Source organism: Antedon bifida, chromosome 3, assembly GCF_963402885.1.
Source record: "Antedon bifida chromosome 3, ecAntBifi1.1, whole genome shotgun sequence".
Taxonomy (NCBI): Eukaryota; Metazoa; Echinodermata; class Crinoidea; order Comatulida; family Antedonidae; genus Antedon; species Antedon bifida.
In genome coordinates, this window is record NC_136228.1 from 14,002,934 (window position 1) to 14,021,134 (window position 18,201).

The following is an 18,201-nucleotide window of genomic DNA, read 5'->3' on the forward strand; positions in this document are numbered from 1 at the left end:
AATCAGCTGGACTCACACCCGTCGAAGATGGTTACTAATGTTAGTTATGTATAATCCACACATGGGTTTTTGGTTAAATTTATTTTGTTATTTTATAAGTAAAAACATTCTTTTTTTTTCTATGAAATTGATTAACTTTATTAAAACTACAAAATAACCTTAAGTCCGATTTAATTAACCGCGGCGTTAATTAATCAATACCTCTTTAAGAAACACATCAATTAAAACTAAAAAATGTTCATACTTTAAAACAGCAAACTTTCATGGTGATGAATAAACGTCTTTGATGATGATAGAATTGTTTGCATCCCTTTCGCACCCACAAGTGACTGCAGCCCTGAGTGAGAATTAAATTTACAGGAATATTGTTATAATTATAATTACTAGATGGTACGCGAGCGAAGCGAGTCGTGTCGTGGTCGTGTCCACAGATGGTTCTCGAATACACAGTAAGTTCAGCGTAAAAAATGTACGTACCGCAGGACTATAGTACATTGTCGTTTACAGAAACGAATAAATAGACACGATGATTTATGTAAAATTAGCACCCTGGGAATTAGGCCTTGTCTTTAAAATGAGTTCAATTTTTTTATTTGAACTCATTTAAACAAACCCAATTTGTGTTTTGTATATAACATTAGAGTTGAGGGATCATCAGGTGGTTTAAATCAGTACCGAGATTCTAACCAACTTTATATACCATCGAGTAAACATTCTAGAAATAACGCGCTATTTACCGAATTTTGCCCTTACGTAAATTTATATATACAGTAGATGAGTTCAGTATAATTCTACATAACATAAATTTACGAACAAATTTAAAGTATACATACTGTCAACTTTTCTGAAGTTTTTGGTGGCATGTTTGCAGTTATGAATGTAAGAATGTGATGCTAATGCTAAACATTTTGTTAAAGACATTTTCCCACGTTAAAAAAAATAGGCCTAGGCTAATAGGCCTATTATATTATGCAACAAAAAAAAAGTTCAGTTTAACATGTGTTTTTGTTGACATACGATCTTCATGCATTGGTATACTTTTTTATAGAGGGCGCATCATTCAAACAACATAGTACTTTAAAGGGCTACTTCGGGTACTACAGTGACTAGCCCTATATAATGTAATTATATCAAAAAATACATTTTTTTGTATAATAATTCTTTAATTAACTACTCATGCGCAGAATACACGGTGACATATGAAATCGGCCTCGCTGAAAATCAGTTGCATCTAATTATATTACTGTATTGGTTGAAATTGTAAATCGAATACACAGCCAGATATTATAGAACTTGAATTAATACTTATCATAATCAAAAGTTATCTTAGCATCATTTAGGAATTTGTTTCATGCTCATTTTTTTTTTCGGAAAGCTCCACAACATCACAACATATGCACACAATGACAAATACAACTGATTAAAATTAGAAAGGATTTTATTGTAAATTGTCTTTTTATACACAAATAAATCCTCTTGTTTACATTATTATTTTATAGTAATATTTTGCATCACCTTAATTAAAAAAATAACTCGTTCATGAAATTTAACAAAATAATCAATTAGTATATGAAAGTAATTTAAAAATGGTCTGATTTAAAGAAATCCCACAATGATTATTTATTATTTATTTGAATTTATCACTGCATATACAAAAATATAAATAAAAGCAAAGGACAAATGAAGTGAAAAGAAAAGGATGGCAGCAAGCACCTCTATCTACATAAAATATAAAAACAGATAAAATGGTCTTTTAAAATATCTCTAAATATACCGTTATTACCGTTATTTTTTGTAAATATTCCAGTATCGTTATTTTGTTTTGTCGTCTTTTTTTTGTTACTAACATTCATGTACCGTTCAGTACACTGAAATCTTATAATAAATCTTTCAACAGTAGAACCCCTCCTCTTTACCACTGGAGTAAACCCCTTCTTTAGTACACCCCTATTCAGGGGACACTTTCTCATAAAACAAGGGGAAACATGTTTAACACTACAGCCCACCCCTACTCAGGGGACACCCATATTAAATGGACAGGGACATGTTTGAGAGTGCCAAATGGTTGATTTAATCCCATTATAAGGGGACACCAATTTTTTTGTGGAAAGAGAACACCACAGACAATAACTAGTGTGTTTTAATCCTGGGATATCAGGGAATCTACACTACTGGTACTGGTATCAGTTTTCAACACTTTAACATCATCTAACATTTGTATGAATCAAATGTCCATGTTTATTGAATCATTGGACTAAGTCTGTGACTAAGTCTTCATCATCATCCTCTGAGAGATCTATATGGATGAAAAACAGTGTCAATAAATTTAGTATACCAGTAATCATAATTATTGTGGAAATTGTAATTGCTTTTGCTAAGATTATGAATAATAAATATAAATTCATAAAACACCACAATATTTTCCAATGCAATAAATTCAGTAGATTAGCATCATAATCATTGTTGAAATCATAATCATTATTTGAATATTATTACTTACAGTATAATAATTCATGAAACACCACAAAATAATTTCCCATTTTAGTAATAAATTCAGTAGATAGCATTCTTATCATAATTACTGTTTTAAGATTTATGAATAAAAATTCATGAAAGACCACAAAATCATTTTCAATTTTAAGTAATAAATTCAGCATTGTTATAAGTATCATTGTCATTGTTTGAATATGATTATAATATTAATTCAATTCAACAATTTTCTATATCTATAGTATAATCAGCTTTTAGAAATAACTACAAAAAAACTACTCACTCTAATTATTTTATTCCTATAATAATAAGTTACATTATATTCTTTGTTTTATAAATCCTAAATTTTTGAGTAATATCATCCTCAATATCACAACTTCTATGTCATTATCATCTTAATCATATCATATATCATCATATGTGACTTCCTTTTTTATATGTTTCTCCCAATTTTGTATAATACTTTATAAAAGCGCTGCTAGAGATTACAAGGTCAGATGATCCCAAGGTCATTATGTCATAAGTTCACTGGCATGTCAACATAAATGTCCACTTAATTTAAACCGCCGTTCCGCAACCTATGGGTCAAAAGTTAATGTTTGGGTCGCGAAAACAAATTGATGGATCGAGAATGTTTTTTTTAGCAAGTATAAACTGATCTAGATGTGAAAGGTTCTCAGTTTTGTAGAATCTACAAAGGCTAATTATATTTTACAAATCTACAGTTTTTTCCCTATGTTGAGGCGAGTAGCGTACACACAGTTGGGAATCGACGACGGGCCAATGGACGCTTTTGACGCATAGTTCGTTGCTAATATACAAGTGGGGAATCCCCTTTTAGGACGTGGATTTAATAATCTACCAACTGGTTCTATGACGCTATTTTCTGTAGTTTGCAACAAGTGTGTAACTTGACTGAAAAAGTGCGAACTTTGATGTACCGGCGGTGGGAACATTTACAATGAACATTCAATAGAAACAGGTCCCTCCCAAATTACACTCATAGCGATGTTATTCCTAGCCAGGGGAACTTTTTAAAGTTCAGGACGTTAGCATTGAATTACCAAAACAGGATCATGGGGTCGGAGTCAAAAAAGGTTGCGGAACGCTGATCTAAACGTATTTCTGTCGACGAGTAACAGTCGACTACGACCCATGTCAAATCTAAAAGTCCCTAATATATCTTATGTTGGTTTTGTAGTTGTATTCTGGACATTCTTCTTCGTCATAGTACATTGATACACAGAAGCAGGTTTGTCAGGGAAAGCAATTGATCCCAAAATAAATTATTGAGAGGTCATCATTAGCCTTTTGACCCCTAAAATGAAATCTATGCTCTGAAACAGGTAGCTCCTAATTCGATCACAAAACATTTGCTAATTATGCAGCATATTATCAATCAATATTACTTTGTTTTGTTCTTTTTTGTGCCCCCGTGAATTGTATTTTTAATGACTGTATCATTTGCGATTATAGTCAATGCTAATGAAAGAAGAAAACTAATAAACCTGTAAATATGCATAATTCATTCACATCTACATAAGGCATGGTTCAGAAATTATAAATAAATTATATACATCCTTACGATGATTCTCCATAAGTTTAAAGAGTTTTTCAACAGCACAATGCATGGATACCATACACATGCACAACCTTTACAGAGCTCATCATATTATCAGTATAAGAAAATTTTCAAAATCAGTTTATCAAAGCATTGGGAAAAAGAAATTGAATATCTGTCCTTTGCAATGAAAATTGCTTTACCCCAAAATCTTGATAATTAAAACTTCACTTACTTTCAAAAAAGTTTAAAATTTCATTTTTTTCTGGGTCCTGTATCTGCTTGTTATTTTTCAAAACAGAGATGGGTGTATTTCCTTCCTATAAAAATGAGTTTAGAGTATTATCAGAATATTATTTAATTGATACAGTATTATATCATGGCTCAAACATTTACTGTCTAGTGATTGGTTGATAGAGCATCATGTGATAAAGTGTAGATTAACATTGGCTGCGTTGGGACAAAATATTAAATTTAGACGAAAATAGTATTTACTATTTCTATTAAAAGTAAAAATCACTGTAAATACACGTTATTATGGTTACCATTATAATACCAAAAAAATAATAGTCAATGATATAATTCAATTAATTTTTATTATTATCATTACTGTAAATAATCACTGTATATATTTTATAATTAATATTTTTTTGTAAAAATCACTGTAAACACACGTTATTATGGTTACCATTATAAATACCAAAAAAATGGGTGTCTAGAAAACTCAGAGCTCAGATATATCTGAGTTTTCTAGATCTAGAAAACTCTGATATATCTGGGGCGGATTGCAATAAAGGTCTTAACCGCGGTCTTAGACTTAAGCCCAAGATGAAACCCTTAGCAAGATTTACACTACACTATTTTGACCAAGGAAAGACTACATATAGTAGCATATTTAAAATTTATTTTTTGGAAATTTTGTTGCTGATATTTGTAATTATTTGCTAAAATCTCCTAGTATTTACGTAATCTTAAAGCTATTGAATAGGCAGTGTGTCCATTCATGCATTAAAATGGCCTCAAAATGTCCTACTGAGGAGCTTGACGCTACTTATTGTTAAATTACTCTATTTGCACTTGTTTGTATAGCGCCCTCTTTTGTCGGTAACTATAGGCTGGTTTGATTGTTTGAAATTCTTTACTAATAAAGTCTCAGTTAAGACCGCGATATTGCAATCGACTTTGCTGAGAGGCTTAGCTAAGACTTTCACGTGGGGTTTAGGGCTTAGATCTAAGCCTAAGACAAGGTCTTTATATTGCAATCCGCCCCTGACTTTTAGGAAACTCAGATTTTCAAATGGATTGTTCCATTATTAATCAGAGGGTAGCTTGTTTGAAATACTACAGTATTATACATTTTCTTACTAATAATAAGACTTAAATCATAAAGAAATACAGTATACACCTTTTAAAATGTAGGCTTAGCATTTAGGCATAGCCTAGCTAAGCAAACTCAATTCAAGGCTCAACGTGTTGGCGCTGTCGCGATGTATCGCGAAGAGTAGGCCTACTAGGCCTAAATAAGTCGTACCTATTCCCAACTTGGCTAACTCGTACCTCAACCAACTCGTACCCACACCAACTCGTACATACCTAATTTTCAAGCCTACATTTTAACGGTAACATGCACTGTATTTTCTTTATGATTTACGTACACACTAATCAGTTTTAATAATACTCTAGTATTTCAAATGACCTACCCTCTGATAATGGAATGATCCAAATGACCTACCAACCAATCAGTTTTCTAGTTCCATTCTGGAACTAGAAAACTCAGATCTCAGATATATCTGACTTTTCTAGATCTAGAAAAGTCAGATATCTGACTTTTCTAAATCTAGAAAACTCAGATATCTGACTTTTTTAGATTTAGAAAACTCAGATATATCTGAGATCTGAGTTTTTTAGACACAATTGATTGAATGTTCACATATGTAAATCTAAATCTAATAATAAATGCCATTATTGATAAACAACGAAACAAAACAAAAATGTTTCGCAGCTGATTGTCCTGACAATTCTTTTTACATTACCTTATTTTGCAATGTTACTGGTGCACCATGTTGTTTCAGATAAGTCACCATTTCTAAGGTAGGATGATATCTATCACTCAGATATACATGTAATGGAGTGTCACCATTCTGGAAAGGAATCATAATCATAAAGTTTATAAATAATGACAACAGACATTATGTGAATTGTTTGCAATAGCTGTGAACATTTTGAAAGTTGATATTGTGGACTATATCAAATGTTCTCCACAAAATATCCAGTTTACTTGAGCAATGGCCCGCCACAGGAGTTGCCATTTTGGATTGTCTGATTCAACTGAGGCTTAAAAGGGCCCACTACAAATATGGTGTATGGGCACCTCAATAATTTATTTAATTTTGTACAATGAATCATAGAGATATGTGTCAGAGAATTACATATACAATTGTACACCCTATGAGCAAAGGGGGTATAAAAGATTGCCACACATTTTAGAGAACTTTTGATGAGATGTTAACCATAAAATTAACATTGCATATAACATTAAGAAATTAATTACCAATAACATCAGAAACAATAGAATTTCTTGTGGCCTATGATAAAATGAGCAGGGGGGTGGGGGAGAATGTTTACTGCAGAAGATATAGATTGTTAGCCTATTACACTGACAATTTTCTATAAATTACCTTATTTTGCAATGTTGTTGATGTATCCTGATTTAGGAGACATGTCACCATTTCTAAGGTAGGGTCATAATCACCATTCATATATACATGTAATGGAGTGTTTCCATCCTGTAAAGGAATCATAGTCATGACTTTTAAAATATTGATAACAGACATCTGTAATATGTAAAATGCGTTTTGATAATCAAATACTTAAGGAAGTCTTTGAGTAATTTCAAATTGCGCAATTCGTTCAAATTGCATATAACATAGCCACTCGGACTGTATTAGTAAGTGATGTGATTGATGCACACCAATTGACTTTCCCTCCTGTGTATCATAAAGTCTATTATTTTATGTTTCAGGTAACACATTATCAATTTGCAAAATTTTTAAAATTATATTCTTTGATGTGTGTGGTCAGTAGACATAATTAATCATAAATGATATTTCGCGTCTCATCATACTCATTCTCAGTAGCAGGCTCAGATCTGGGTATCAAATCTCATACACTGCCAAATATTATAGTTCTGTTTCCCTATTCATACTTTCTGTAATATCGCTGATTTTACTATGCCCAAGAAAAACCTGCATTTTAACATTCTTACAACGTCATCAAGATGTCATAACAACAGTCCTAAACAGCATTTCTGTTACCAACCTCAACTCTGTTACTTCCAAATAATCACACTAGCTTTACTACCCAGGTCGCTATATTTTGGTTTTTATACATAAGTTGGGTACCCCTCATGAAATGTTACAAAAAAAACATGCATAATTCAGTAATCATATGTAACATGCATAGGTCTGACCCGGGTTTCTGATTTCCTGGGTCGTGGTCATGTTTTTGAGAACCATTTATGTACACTCACTAGAGAGTGAGCGAACCCTCTAGTACGTTAAATTGTTTCTCTTTAAATACAACAATTATTGCAAGTAATTTAGTAAATAATATTGTCATTATTTAAACAATATGGTTTACCACAAAAGATCTAAATCTCTCTACATTACCTTATTTTGCAATAGAATGGTTTACCACAAAAGATCTAAATCTCTGTACATTACCTTATTTTGCAATAGAATGGTTTACCACAAAAGATCTAAATCTCTGTACATTATCTTATTTTGCAATAGAATGGTTTACCACAAAGGATCTAAATCTCTGTACATTACCTTATTTTGCATGGTTGCTGATGTACATTGCTGTACAAGACAAGTCACTATTTCTAAGGTATGATTGAATCCATCACTCAGATATACATGTAATGGAGTGTTCCCATCCTGTAAAGAAATCATAATCATAAAGTTTATAAATACTGAAAACAGACAAAAAATGTTATCTGTCAATTATCTGTCAATACAAACTATAACAACAATTACTGCTAAATTATGTAGTAATTGTAAATTGTCATTATTGATATAAGAGAAAAATATAAGGGTTTACTGCAGTAGATAGAGAATGTTAGCCTACATTAGCAATTTTAAATTACCGTATTTTGCAATGTGGTTGATGTACATTGCTGTACAAGACAAGTCACTATTTCTAAGGTATGATTAAATCCATCACTCAGATATACATGTAATGGAGTGTTCCCATCCTGTAAAGAAATCATAATACATGAGGTTTATAAATACTAATAATAGCTATAATGTGAAATTGGTTTTCTGTCAATGGAAATTATTGCAACCATTACTAAAACAAAGTAGCAAATAATCTTGTCATTATTCAAAGAAAATAAATTGCCTTATTTTGTAATGTTGCTGATGCAACAAGGGATTCCACTATTTCTAAGGTAGATTGTATTTGTCTATCATCACTCAGATATACATGCAGTGGAGTGTTTCCATCCTGTAAAGGAATCATAATCATGAAGTTTATAATTAATACTGACAACAGATGATGTTCATTCTGTCAATATAGTAACAATTACTGTTAAATACAGTAATTTAGTAAACAATTCTAATTATAATTGTCATTATTGAAATGGTTCACGAAAATCTCTGTAAATTACCTTATTTTGCAATGTTGTTGATGCACCATGATTTAAGAGACAATTTATGATTGCTAAAGTAGGGTTAATTAGATCATCACACAAATATACATGCAGTGGAGTGTTTCCATCCTGTAAAGGAATCATAATCATAAACAAACATTGTGTGAAATTGGTTTTCTGTCAATACAACAATTACTAAATAATGTACTGTACTGTAGTAAATGATCTTAATTCTTAAATCGTCGCGAGCGAAAGTAAACAAAGATTTCAAACCACGAGTATGCATTATGTATAATGTTAATTAGGATTGTTTACAACTCGTCACGGTTGAGAAGGTGTTTTCACACAGATCGCGAAGGAAGTTTTATGATTATGCACACAAAGTAGCCAAACAAGCGCATTGCATTATGAGATATGTTTTGATTGAAAAGTTATTTTCTGAACAAAAAAACGTCTGTATTTCTTTTAAATAATTTTTTTTTCGACTATTTTTTGGTGAAAGTTAATAACTATTATGATACTTCAAAATGACCCACTTTTTTTCGAAATCTTTTTTTTGAAATTTTTTTGGAATTAGTCAAAGGGACAATACATCTTTAAGGTAAATATATTTTTTTTAAATTTAATTTTTGGTCAAAGTGGATAACTATTATGGGACATTAAAATGACATTCAACAAAAAAGTTGTAATAATAATTTTTTTCAGGGGGACAATACGGGTGTCTAGAAAACTCAGATCTAGAAAACTCAGATCTCAGATATATCTGAGATTTCTAGATCTAGAAAACTCAAATATCTGACTTTTCTAGATCTAGAAAACTCAGATATCAGTATCTGAGTTTTCCAGTTCCAGAATGGAACTAGAAAACTCAGATCATCAACTGATTGGTTGGTAGGTCAGATCTGAATTTTCTAGATCTGAGTTTTCTAGACACCCGGACAATACATCTTTATATACAAATTTTTTAATATAGAAAAGGAAAGAGGGAAAATGAAAAAGCCTATTAAGGCAAGTAGTAATAGCAAAAATGTGAACATCAATAAAATATATATTTCATAAAATTGTATATATAAAAAAAAGTTCAGATCACTTTGACCAAAATTGGATCATAAAAAAATTAAAACTGTAATTTAAGCAACAAATCGTCAAATTGTTAATCAGAATGGTTTTTAGTGAAAGAGAAATAATTTGTTTTTCTACGGAAGTGAATAAATTTATTAAAACTGCCAAGGCCTATTCAAAGTCTGATTATATATAGTTATACCTCATCGATAGTTTTCACAAGATCTGGTTGCGTCCTACAAATTTGTTTGATTGTTTCCAAATCATTCCTGACCAAAGCTTGTTCTAAATTGTTCCTGTCAAAATGAAAGTTATAAACTTCAATATTATCTTATAAGGTTTGGAATTACCTATTTCTATATTGTAATAATATACAAATTGCCCTTTACTGTAAGTCAATCTAACTTACACTTTCAAAAAGTCAGAAGACCTCGTAAGATCTAGAAAATGAGATGATCAAATCAATGCCAAATTATGTCAGTGTTCATGACAGGCATATAATCTTCATTTTGTCATGTTTTGGAGGACAATACATCTCTATGGTCTTTTGATATATATATATATATATATTTTTTTACCCTTTGTTAAAAGCGCCATAAAAATGAAATTTAAAAAAGTAAAATAAATATCAACAAATAATTGAAAGTTAGTTTATTCGTAATTTAAATAAATTTGAAAAACCATACCTCTCCATTTTAAAAATACACCGTCTTCATTTACTAATCAAGTCAATTATGCCTCTCTTAAAATAAAAATGATAAACATTAAATCTCTCCTGTTAAAATATCTGTCTGAAATAATTTTTTTTAGGGCATTTAGATTTAAACAGTATATTTTAACTAACTGCGTAGGCCTGTTGTAAAAGTGTTTATACAGTAGATCATGACATACACAAACACATTATCACCCAACAGCTTTTGTTTACTTGTTGAGGATTAATACATTTAATCAACATATATCTAGTAGGAACAATATCCAAGCTAACTTTGAAAAGGCATATTGGAGTATTGAGTCTAATACGCATTTCACAAAGCAGACCAAATAATGCATAGTTGTAACAAGAATTAACATCACTAATCTACAAGCCGATTCTCGGTACTGTATCTATTTCCGAAGTATCATAGGAATATTTGGTAATACAACACCACATGTGTTTCACATGTATTTAGAGTAACCTAACCCTTAACCTAACCTTACACGATACAGGCACCACATGTGATGCTGTATTACCAAATATTCCTATGATACTTCGGAAATAGATAGTATGTGGAGATACAGCACTGGGAATCAGGTGGATCTACTGAGTATACAAATGTATTGTCAACCTTTTGTTAACACCTGAAAAACGGCTGAAATGACGAAATCAAAAGTTGAGGATGTAATTTATATTAATATTAACTGTTAGATTAAACACAGCAAGACATTTACAATTCATCTCATTATTCTGCTGGATTATATACCATGCTGTGGCTACCTTTAAAACTAAACAATATTTATTAAAATGTTACCGACTAGCTTTGTAACCTTCACCTTACAAGTCAAATGACTATAATGAAGAAATTTAAAAAAATGTATAACTCACACAAATGAATTTACAAACAGTTGTTGGTAACCAAATATCACAATGGTACTGTAGGCTATGGATTTCAAGATTCTTCCATCCACTGGTCTAGCAGTCTGATATTGCAGTACTACATCAAAACACCAAACCAAACATTTATAGTCTTATTCCTGTTGTAAAACAATCAGGTGATATTTACTTTATCTTCTGTTTAAATACAAAATTATATTATATCTGTCAGTCAGTCTGTCAGTTTACTTCAACAAACCCTCATTATTCAAATGTATCAGATAGTTTTCTGTATAAATGCACTTATATGAACTTGTTATCATTATAAATATTCACATTAGTGTCACATTATCAACATTAACTAATAAAACAATTATTTGTGTATCAGGAACTTAATAAAATAATTATTTTTAGTTCCTGTTACATAATTTGTTATCAGATAATCTTAGAGATTTAATATAAGCACTGTATAATTTGTCAATGTTCAACAAAGATAATAAAGATAATGCAATGACTAATGAATCCAATTAGTCAAAATTTATGAGATATGAAATTGATAATGTGACACTGATGTGACCATTGATAAAAAGTTCAATATTATAATATAAGTGCATTTATACAGAAAACTGACTAATATATTTATTCAAATATATGCCATGCTTTAAATAAACATATAATAGAACATCATTTTGAATAAATGCCCTGTGGTATTTATTTTCTTGAATAAACGCCCCGCCGCATGCATTATATATACAATATTGTTCTACAACACATTTATATTTGCAGTAGAATTCATTGATTGACATGATCTACAATTTACCAAGCATTTTGAATTGATACAATTTTTAGTGTAGTTTATCAGTTTTTGCTATAAATTATATTGTATTTTTTCATTTCTGGGGTATTTATTTGATTATGTTACCAAATTACACCCAAAAAAAATAAATGCCTCCCCTGAATAACGTCGCCCCCTAAAAACCCTCCTGAACAATAAACACCCCGATAATCTATTTTATTGAGTTTCTGCTACACAATTTGTTATCACAAAAAAAACTTGAGATTTAATATAACCATTGCATTTCAATGTTCAACAAAGATAATGCAATGATTAATGGTTTCAATTAGTAAAAAGGAACTGATTATGTTGATAATGTGACACTAATGTGACCATTTATAATGATAAAAAGTTCAATATATAAGTGCATTTATACAGAAAACTAACTAATAAATTTATATAATTATTCTATTGAGTTCTTGCTACACAATTTGTTATCAGATAATCTTAGAGATTTAATATTTAAGCATTGTATTTCAATGTTCAACAATGATAATAAAGGTAATGCAATGACTAATGAATCCAATTAGTAAACCTTTTAAACACCACAGATTTCGTTGTACAACACTACAATCTCTATGTTGGTATATATAATAGTGATTGTGATAAAAGGAAGTGATGCTAATGATATGATGCATTAATTCTGATGAGATATTATATTTGCACGGTGATAATGAATACAGTGAACTTGTCAATACACAGCAGCAGTTTATCATCCATTCTGATTATATTTGATGAATGTGCTTTCTTATAAAAAAAAAAGTGTATTACTAATGTCTTCAGTATGAATCTTCAACATATAATAAAGAGATACTTTGTTTTTTAACTAATACTTATTTCTGTCTTTAGGCCTACGTTGCTCTGTGAAATATGAGATATTCTAATGGTCAACAAAGATAGTAACTAGAACACAGCAGTTTATTACTGTTCGGTACAATTACATTTTTTTGGTTATATTTACGAACAGTGATAATAAACTTTGTCAATAGTCAATCAGTCAATATTGTACATACCAAAGTGATAATAAATAGGATGAACTTTGAATATCTTTATACTAATACCATTTTATTACAACATATCCATACAAAGATTAGTTGCCCGAATATTAGACTTTCCCCAAGTCTGTAGTTATTCTCTTTTTTTTAAGTTAGTCCAACAGTCAGCGTTTTGATTTTTGTGCTTTTATATGTATGAAACGCCATTGTGGCAATTGTAGTGATTAGTCACACATGTAAATATGTATGCAAATTACTGATTGTCATTGATTGAATAAAAACCTGACGATTGCTGCCTTCGCGCGAGTCAACATAATAGAAGCTAGTGTGTATACATTTTATAATTATCGGGCATTCCGATCTACTATACCAGTCTTTTTACTAATAACCTAGACTACCCAAATATCTCAAGTTAACATTTACTAAATTAGGATAAGTAATTCAAAAAGAACATTCATTAGACAGATGTGTATGAAATAATTACAGAAATTGCTTGACATGAACTTAGAGAAAAAAAGAAAATTAAAAATTGACAAAATATTATTTAATTTCAATGCAGGTGGAAAGTCAATTTGACGATGATAATTATTAAATTGTTAATGTCCAAAGTGTACTAAAGTACTCGATGCATAGAATACTTGTGAACATGCACAGTATTATGCCTAAAGTTAGACTGATTTATTTAAAAATGCTTGTAATTACTTTTTTTGTTCTATTTTGTAATAACATATTGATTGATATTGATATCTAGTTATTTAGTATATTAACACCAATTACTTCATCAACTGGAATGTAATATACAACTAATATAAACACCCAATAAAACGGCCTGGTTTAAATTACTGATTCCAATATTTTCAGTCCCTCAAGGCACCCTGTGGCACTTCAAATGTTTCGCGATACAAACTTTGCCGTGGCCCAGCAGTGTCTGCAGAACTTACTGTAGATTACTAAAGTCTCGCAGTGAGTTACTGTACCATTAGTTATAGTAGAATTTAGAAATGCCAAAGTTTTAGATTTTAAGGTCACCAATGGTGCAATAGCCCACCCAGGACTTGCATACAAATCACACACAACTCCTCTTGTTGAGGAGCATTTACCATGTTTGGAAAGTAAAGTGGTTGGCTGTGCGATTATAGGGATTTCATGTAGGTTCCTCATTAGGTTGTGTAACAGATTTTCTTGTGCAATTTATTTAGGTTGTTTAACTTCATTAAAAAACACAGCAATATTATTTAAAATTTGAGCAAGGAATTCTTTTCGTAACTTCGAATTGTGCAAAAGCGGTGCAGTGACCAAAATACATGGGCAATGTATTGTTATTTACCTCCGCCAAGGAGGTATATATAATCGATCGTGTGTGTTTGTTAGCAGGATTACTCAAAAAGTAATTACAAAATCTTTAGCAAAATGAATATACAGATAGATATGTGGTCAAGGACCATTCCATTAAATTTTGGGACCATTTGGGACCATGGTCCCAATTCTGGACCACTTTTTAGTATACTTTTTCAGACCTGCTAGTGTTAAAAAATAGGACAGCATTTTTCAAAAGCCGGCGAGCAGTCTTAAAGTAACAAGTAAACTGAAATTGCATTTTCTTGAGAACTACTTGTCCAAAAAACTTCATTTTTGTACAAGAGGCAAGAGTTATAATTTGTAATTTTAAAACATAATTTGATTTAATGTGTACCTTTTTTGATGCGAGTAGTTTAAAAAACCTATTTCTTTTCAAATTCACTCGTTTGATTTTCGTGTTGCTGTTCTATTGTTAGTCAACTGAAGCTATATTGTTGTTGAAAGGCTTGTTACATAATCATTACACCAAACTCGCATACACATGCTTGTAGTGAAATTAGCCTAAATCACAAACAGCATTAAGACACACACAAACATATAATATATTTTTTCCTGGAGAAATCTTATGTAGGAGAATTTTACAGTACGCTCTCGGAGTGGCTTTCTAGTTAAGGTATTGTTATCATTAACAATGTCATTTTCATGTCGGATTTTATGAGCTGCACATTTCGACTACTTCAGCTGGTTCATCTTTCGTATGTGTTTTTACTGATCAAAGCCCAGGGATTCCACTTTTAAAATCTATGTATATCAGGTATTGGTCTCCAGTATTGAGATGCAATAAGGATGTAACATACAAACTCAAGAAATAAACAATTACCTGCATTTTTCACGAGGTGCGTATTGTTTACACATCCACTTTATTTTCGACCATTCATTTTATTTATGAACAAAACATGCAAGTATTAGGATACAGCAAGAAAAAACATAAAAAATGTGGGAAGATTCATCCAAAAACGAGAAATTATGAATTTTATAAAATTTTTGGAATGTATATCATTATTATTTATCATTCTTTCCAGAATATTAATAAATGATATATTGGGTACATAACTGATTCAAAAGCGACCAATTCGAAACATGAACGATTTCAAATGCGGTTGTGGATCATCAGTGTCAGACTGGTTATCTTGGGAAGCAGGACAGGGGCCTTCTGGCCAAATTAATAATATAACAGAGCACACTTTAGGCCTCCTACTCCACAAATCTGTATTCGTATATTATAGGCTACTACTACTAGTGACGATCGGGCCCAGACTATCGGGCCCAGACGATTGGGCCCAGACGATCAGGCCCAACAAACAAGACGATCGGGGATGTTATTTTGGTTGCAATTAAACCAACTTTTGGAAATTGTATGGCGTGCGTCAGTCTAGCTATGCATCTTTTATCATATCTGTCATTTTTTTTAAATCGATTGGGTTTTATTGCGTCACGCCATTTTTTTATTTGCCGCACTAAATACATTTTCGTGATTATTATTATACATTTCGTGATCGTTTTTATAGTTATGCCTACTGATAGATTATTAATTTTTTTAGACGATGAGTATTTATTATGCTAACTATATATATTTCATTTACTTTATTACAGATGAGGAGAGGATGTGCTTTTCCAAATATGATTGTTTATAATTATACTAATTAAATGTTAACATTGTTTAAATATGTAATCATTTTAATGTAATGTTATGTGGTGGTAGGAGATGAGACGAGTTAACTTTCCTTTGCGCCTGTTGTTCTTCAGCAAGTGTTTACTGTGATACAATCCGGGGGATTCCCCTTAAAATAAAACATAGCGTGTTACGGAATAAACATCAAAGCAGTAACAGTTGCCTGCCAAAAGTGGAAACAGTTTGAATTTATAATATTTTCAATAAGGTTCTCTGTCATTATTATTGCAGTAAAATAAAAAGCAAATAAAAGAAGTCTGTGTCTTATACATAATGGTTTGTAATTAACATCTGGTTAATTTCTGCATGTACACTTTTGTGGGTAAATCATATTCTAATATATCCATAGCAATATGCTATGGTAGATTCATCTTTCCTTTAATCAACAGTATTATTTTATAATATTGGGTTAAAAAAATGTACTCTGGTATTCCACTTGTATTGTAGGCATAGAAAGAACGCCCCATTGGTAATAAATACTCTATTACTAATTATAGGGAGAGAGAGAGAGTCCCACCCGAGAACTACTTGCGAATTTTTTCGCAAGTATTCTCAAATGTACTTAGTATAAAGTACAAATTACGTCAGAGTAGGGCAAAACATCTAATTACCGTAGTTCCCCGGGTATAATCCCACCCCCCTTGTACGTGAAATTTGCCCGAATTTGGGAGGTGGGACTATACCCGGGGATTTCCCGCTGCATGAACTGAAAATGACGATATTTCTTCTAGCTACGATTTAGGCTATCTAAAAGCTATATTCCGATGTAGGCCTAGCAATTAGACGGCCAGGCCATCTAGGCCTAGGCGGCCTAATTGGTCTTACCTGTGCTATGCCTACCGTATAGATTTTCCCCGAGATTTCTACTTAAAAAATACCCTAAAATGTGATCTAGGCCTAGCTTCCTAAGTCGACATGAACTCGATCATACGAGTTCTTCATGTTCACCCACACGCTCGAGCTCTCTGTGTAAATCGCATTGTTGCTGCATGTGACACAAACTCTACTGCACAAGCCGGTCGGTATAGAGGGCGGTGTTTTTTTGTTTTTTTTTACGGTAATCAAGCATGCACAGTAGTGTAAACAACAAGAAAGAATGTACACGACGGCGAAAGGATGTACAGAACGTGACGATCGGGGCATGCTAGCCTTAGGTTGTATTCAACTTAACAATGTTCGATGAGTTTTAAGTCAGCCAAATTCAGAGAAATTACTCTATTTTTTTGGTGAGAAATTGACGTCGGCCTAGCTAGCTACAGTAGGCCTAGGCCCACCTCTGGCCTAATGTTAAATTATACACTGGGACTTTGCCCGGGGATATGCTTGCGTGCGAAGGTAATCGTAAAGTCGGGGGTGGGATTATACCCGAGGTGGGATTATACCCGAGGAACTACGGTACTCAACTCCCTGACGCAAAAACTATAATTACAATCCTATATTAACTATTATTAATAATTTCAGATTTTTTTTCAGAAACAACATTTTTTACAATGATTTTTAATCAGCACAATGAGCACATATTCACAAACATCTTGCAACCTGTAAACAAATTGAAAACAAACATTAGGCCTATATACATACTTAGGCCTAAATAAACATTCATTCCTTATACGTAACAAATATAACCAATTACAACCGCAAAAGCTTATCAACGACGCTCCATACCGAATACCAGATGTTGATTTTTATCGGAATCAAAATAAAACGCAATCGATTTTAGCATATCGAACACAAGACTATCGGGCCCTGAGCTAAAACGATCGGGCCCAGCGAATGAGACGATCGTAAACCAAAATGGTTCCTAAAGCATGTTTTCCTGTCAACATTAAGTTGCATTAAGTTTAAAATCGTTAAAGTTGAAAATAAAATAACGATGAGTCGGACCGCTAATATTTACACATTTTTATGCGATCGTTCATAGTTTCTTGGTTGTCTCGAGCGTTGCTGGACTACGCACAGCCGGGCCCGCGTGAACAAAAGTTACGGGTCTTGATGCTTCAACTCAG

The 18,201-nt window shown here is 31.8% G+C and overlaps 1 protein-coding gene across 1 annotated transcript; it reads right to left on the reverse strand.

The window, feature by feature from the left end:
- Nucleotides 1-1,606: 1,606 nt before the first annotated feature.
- Nucleotides 1,607-11,497, reverse strand: LOC144838162 (uncharacterized). The gene is made up of 11 exons (XM_078693521.1): nt 11,347-11,497; nt 10,451-10,506; nt 9,967-10,060; nt 8,721-8,831; nt 8,453-8,557; nt 8,199-8,306; nt 7,882-7,989; nt 6,730-6,837; nt 6,085-6,192; nt 4,287-4,371; nt 1,607-2,296 (listed from the first exon to the last, which is right to left on the reverse strand). Exons 2-11 carry the CDS (start codon nt 10,456-10,458, stop codon nt 2,247-2,249), a joined length of 885 nt encoding a protein of 294 aa, XP_078549647.1. The 5' UTR covers nt 10,459-10,506; nt 11,347-11,497; the 3' UTR covers nt 1,607-2,246.
- Nucleotides 11,498-18,201: the final 6,704 nt, after the last annotated feature.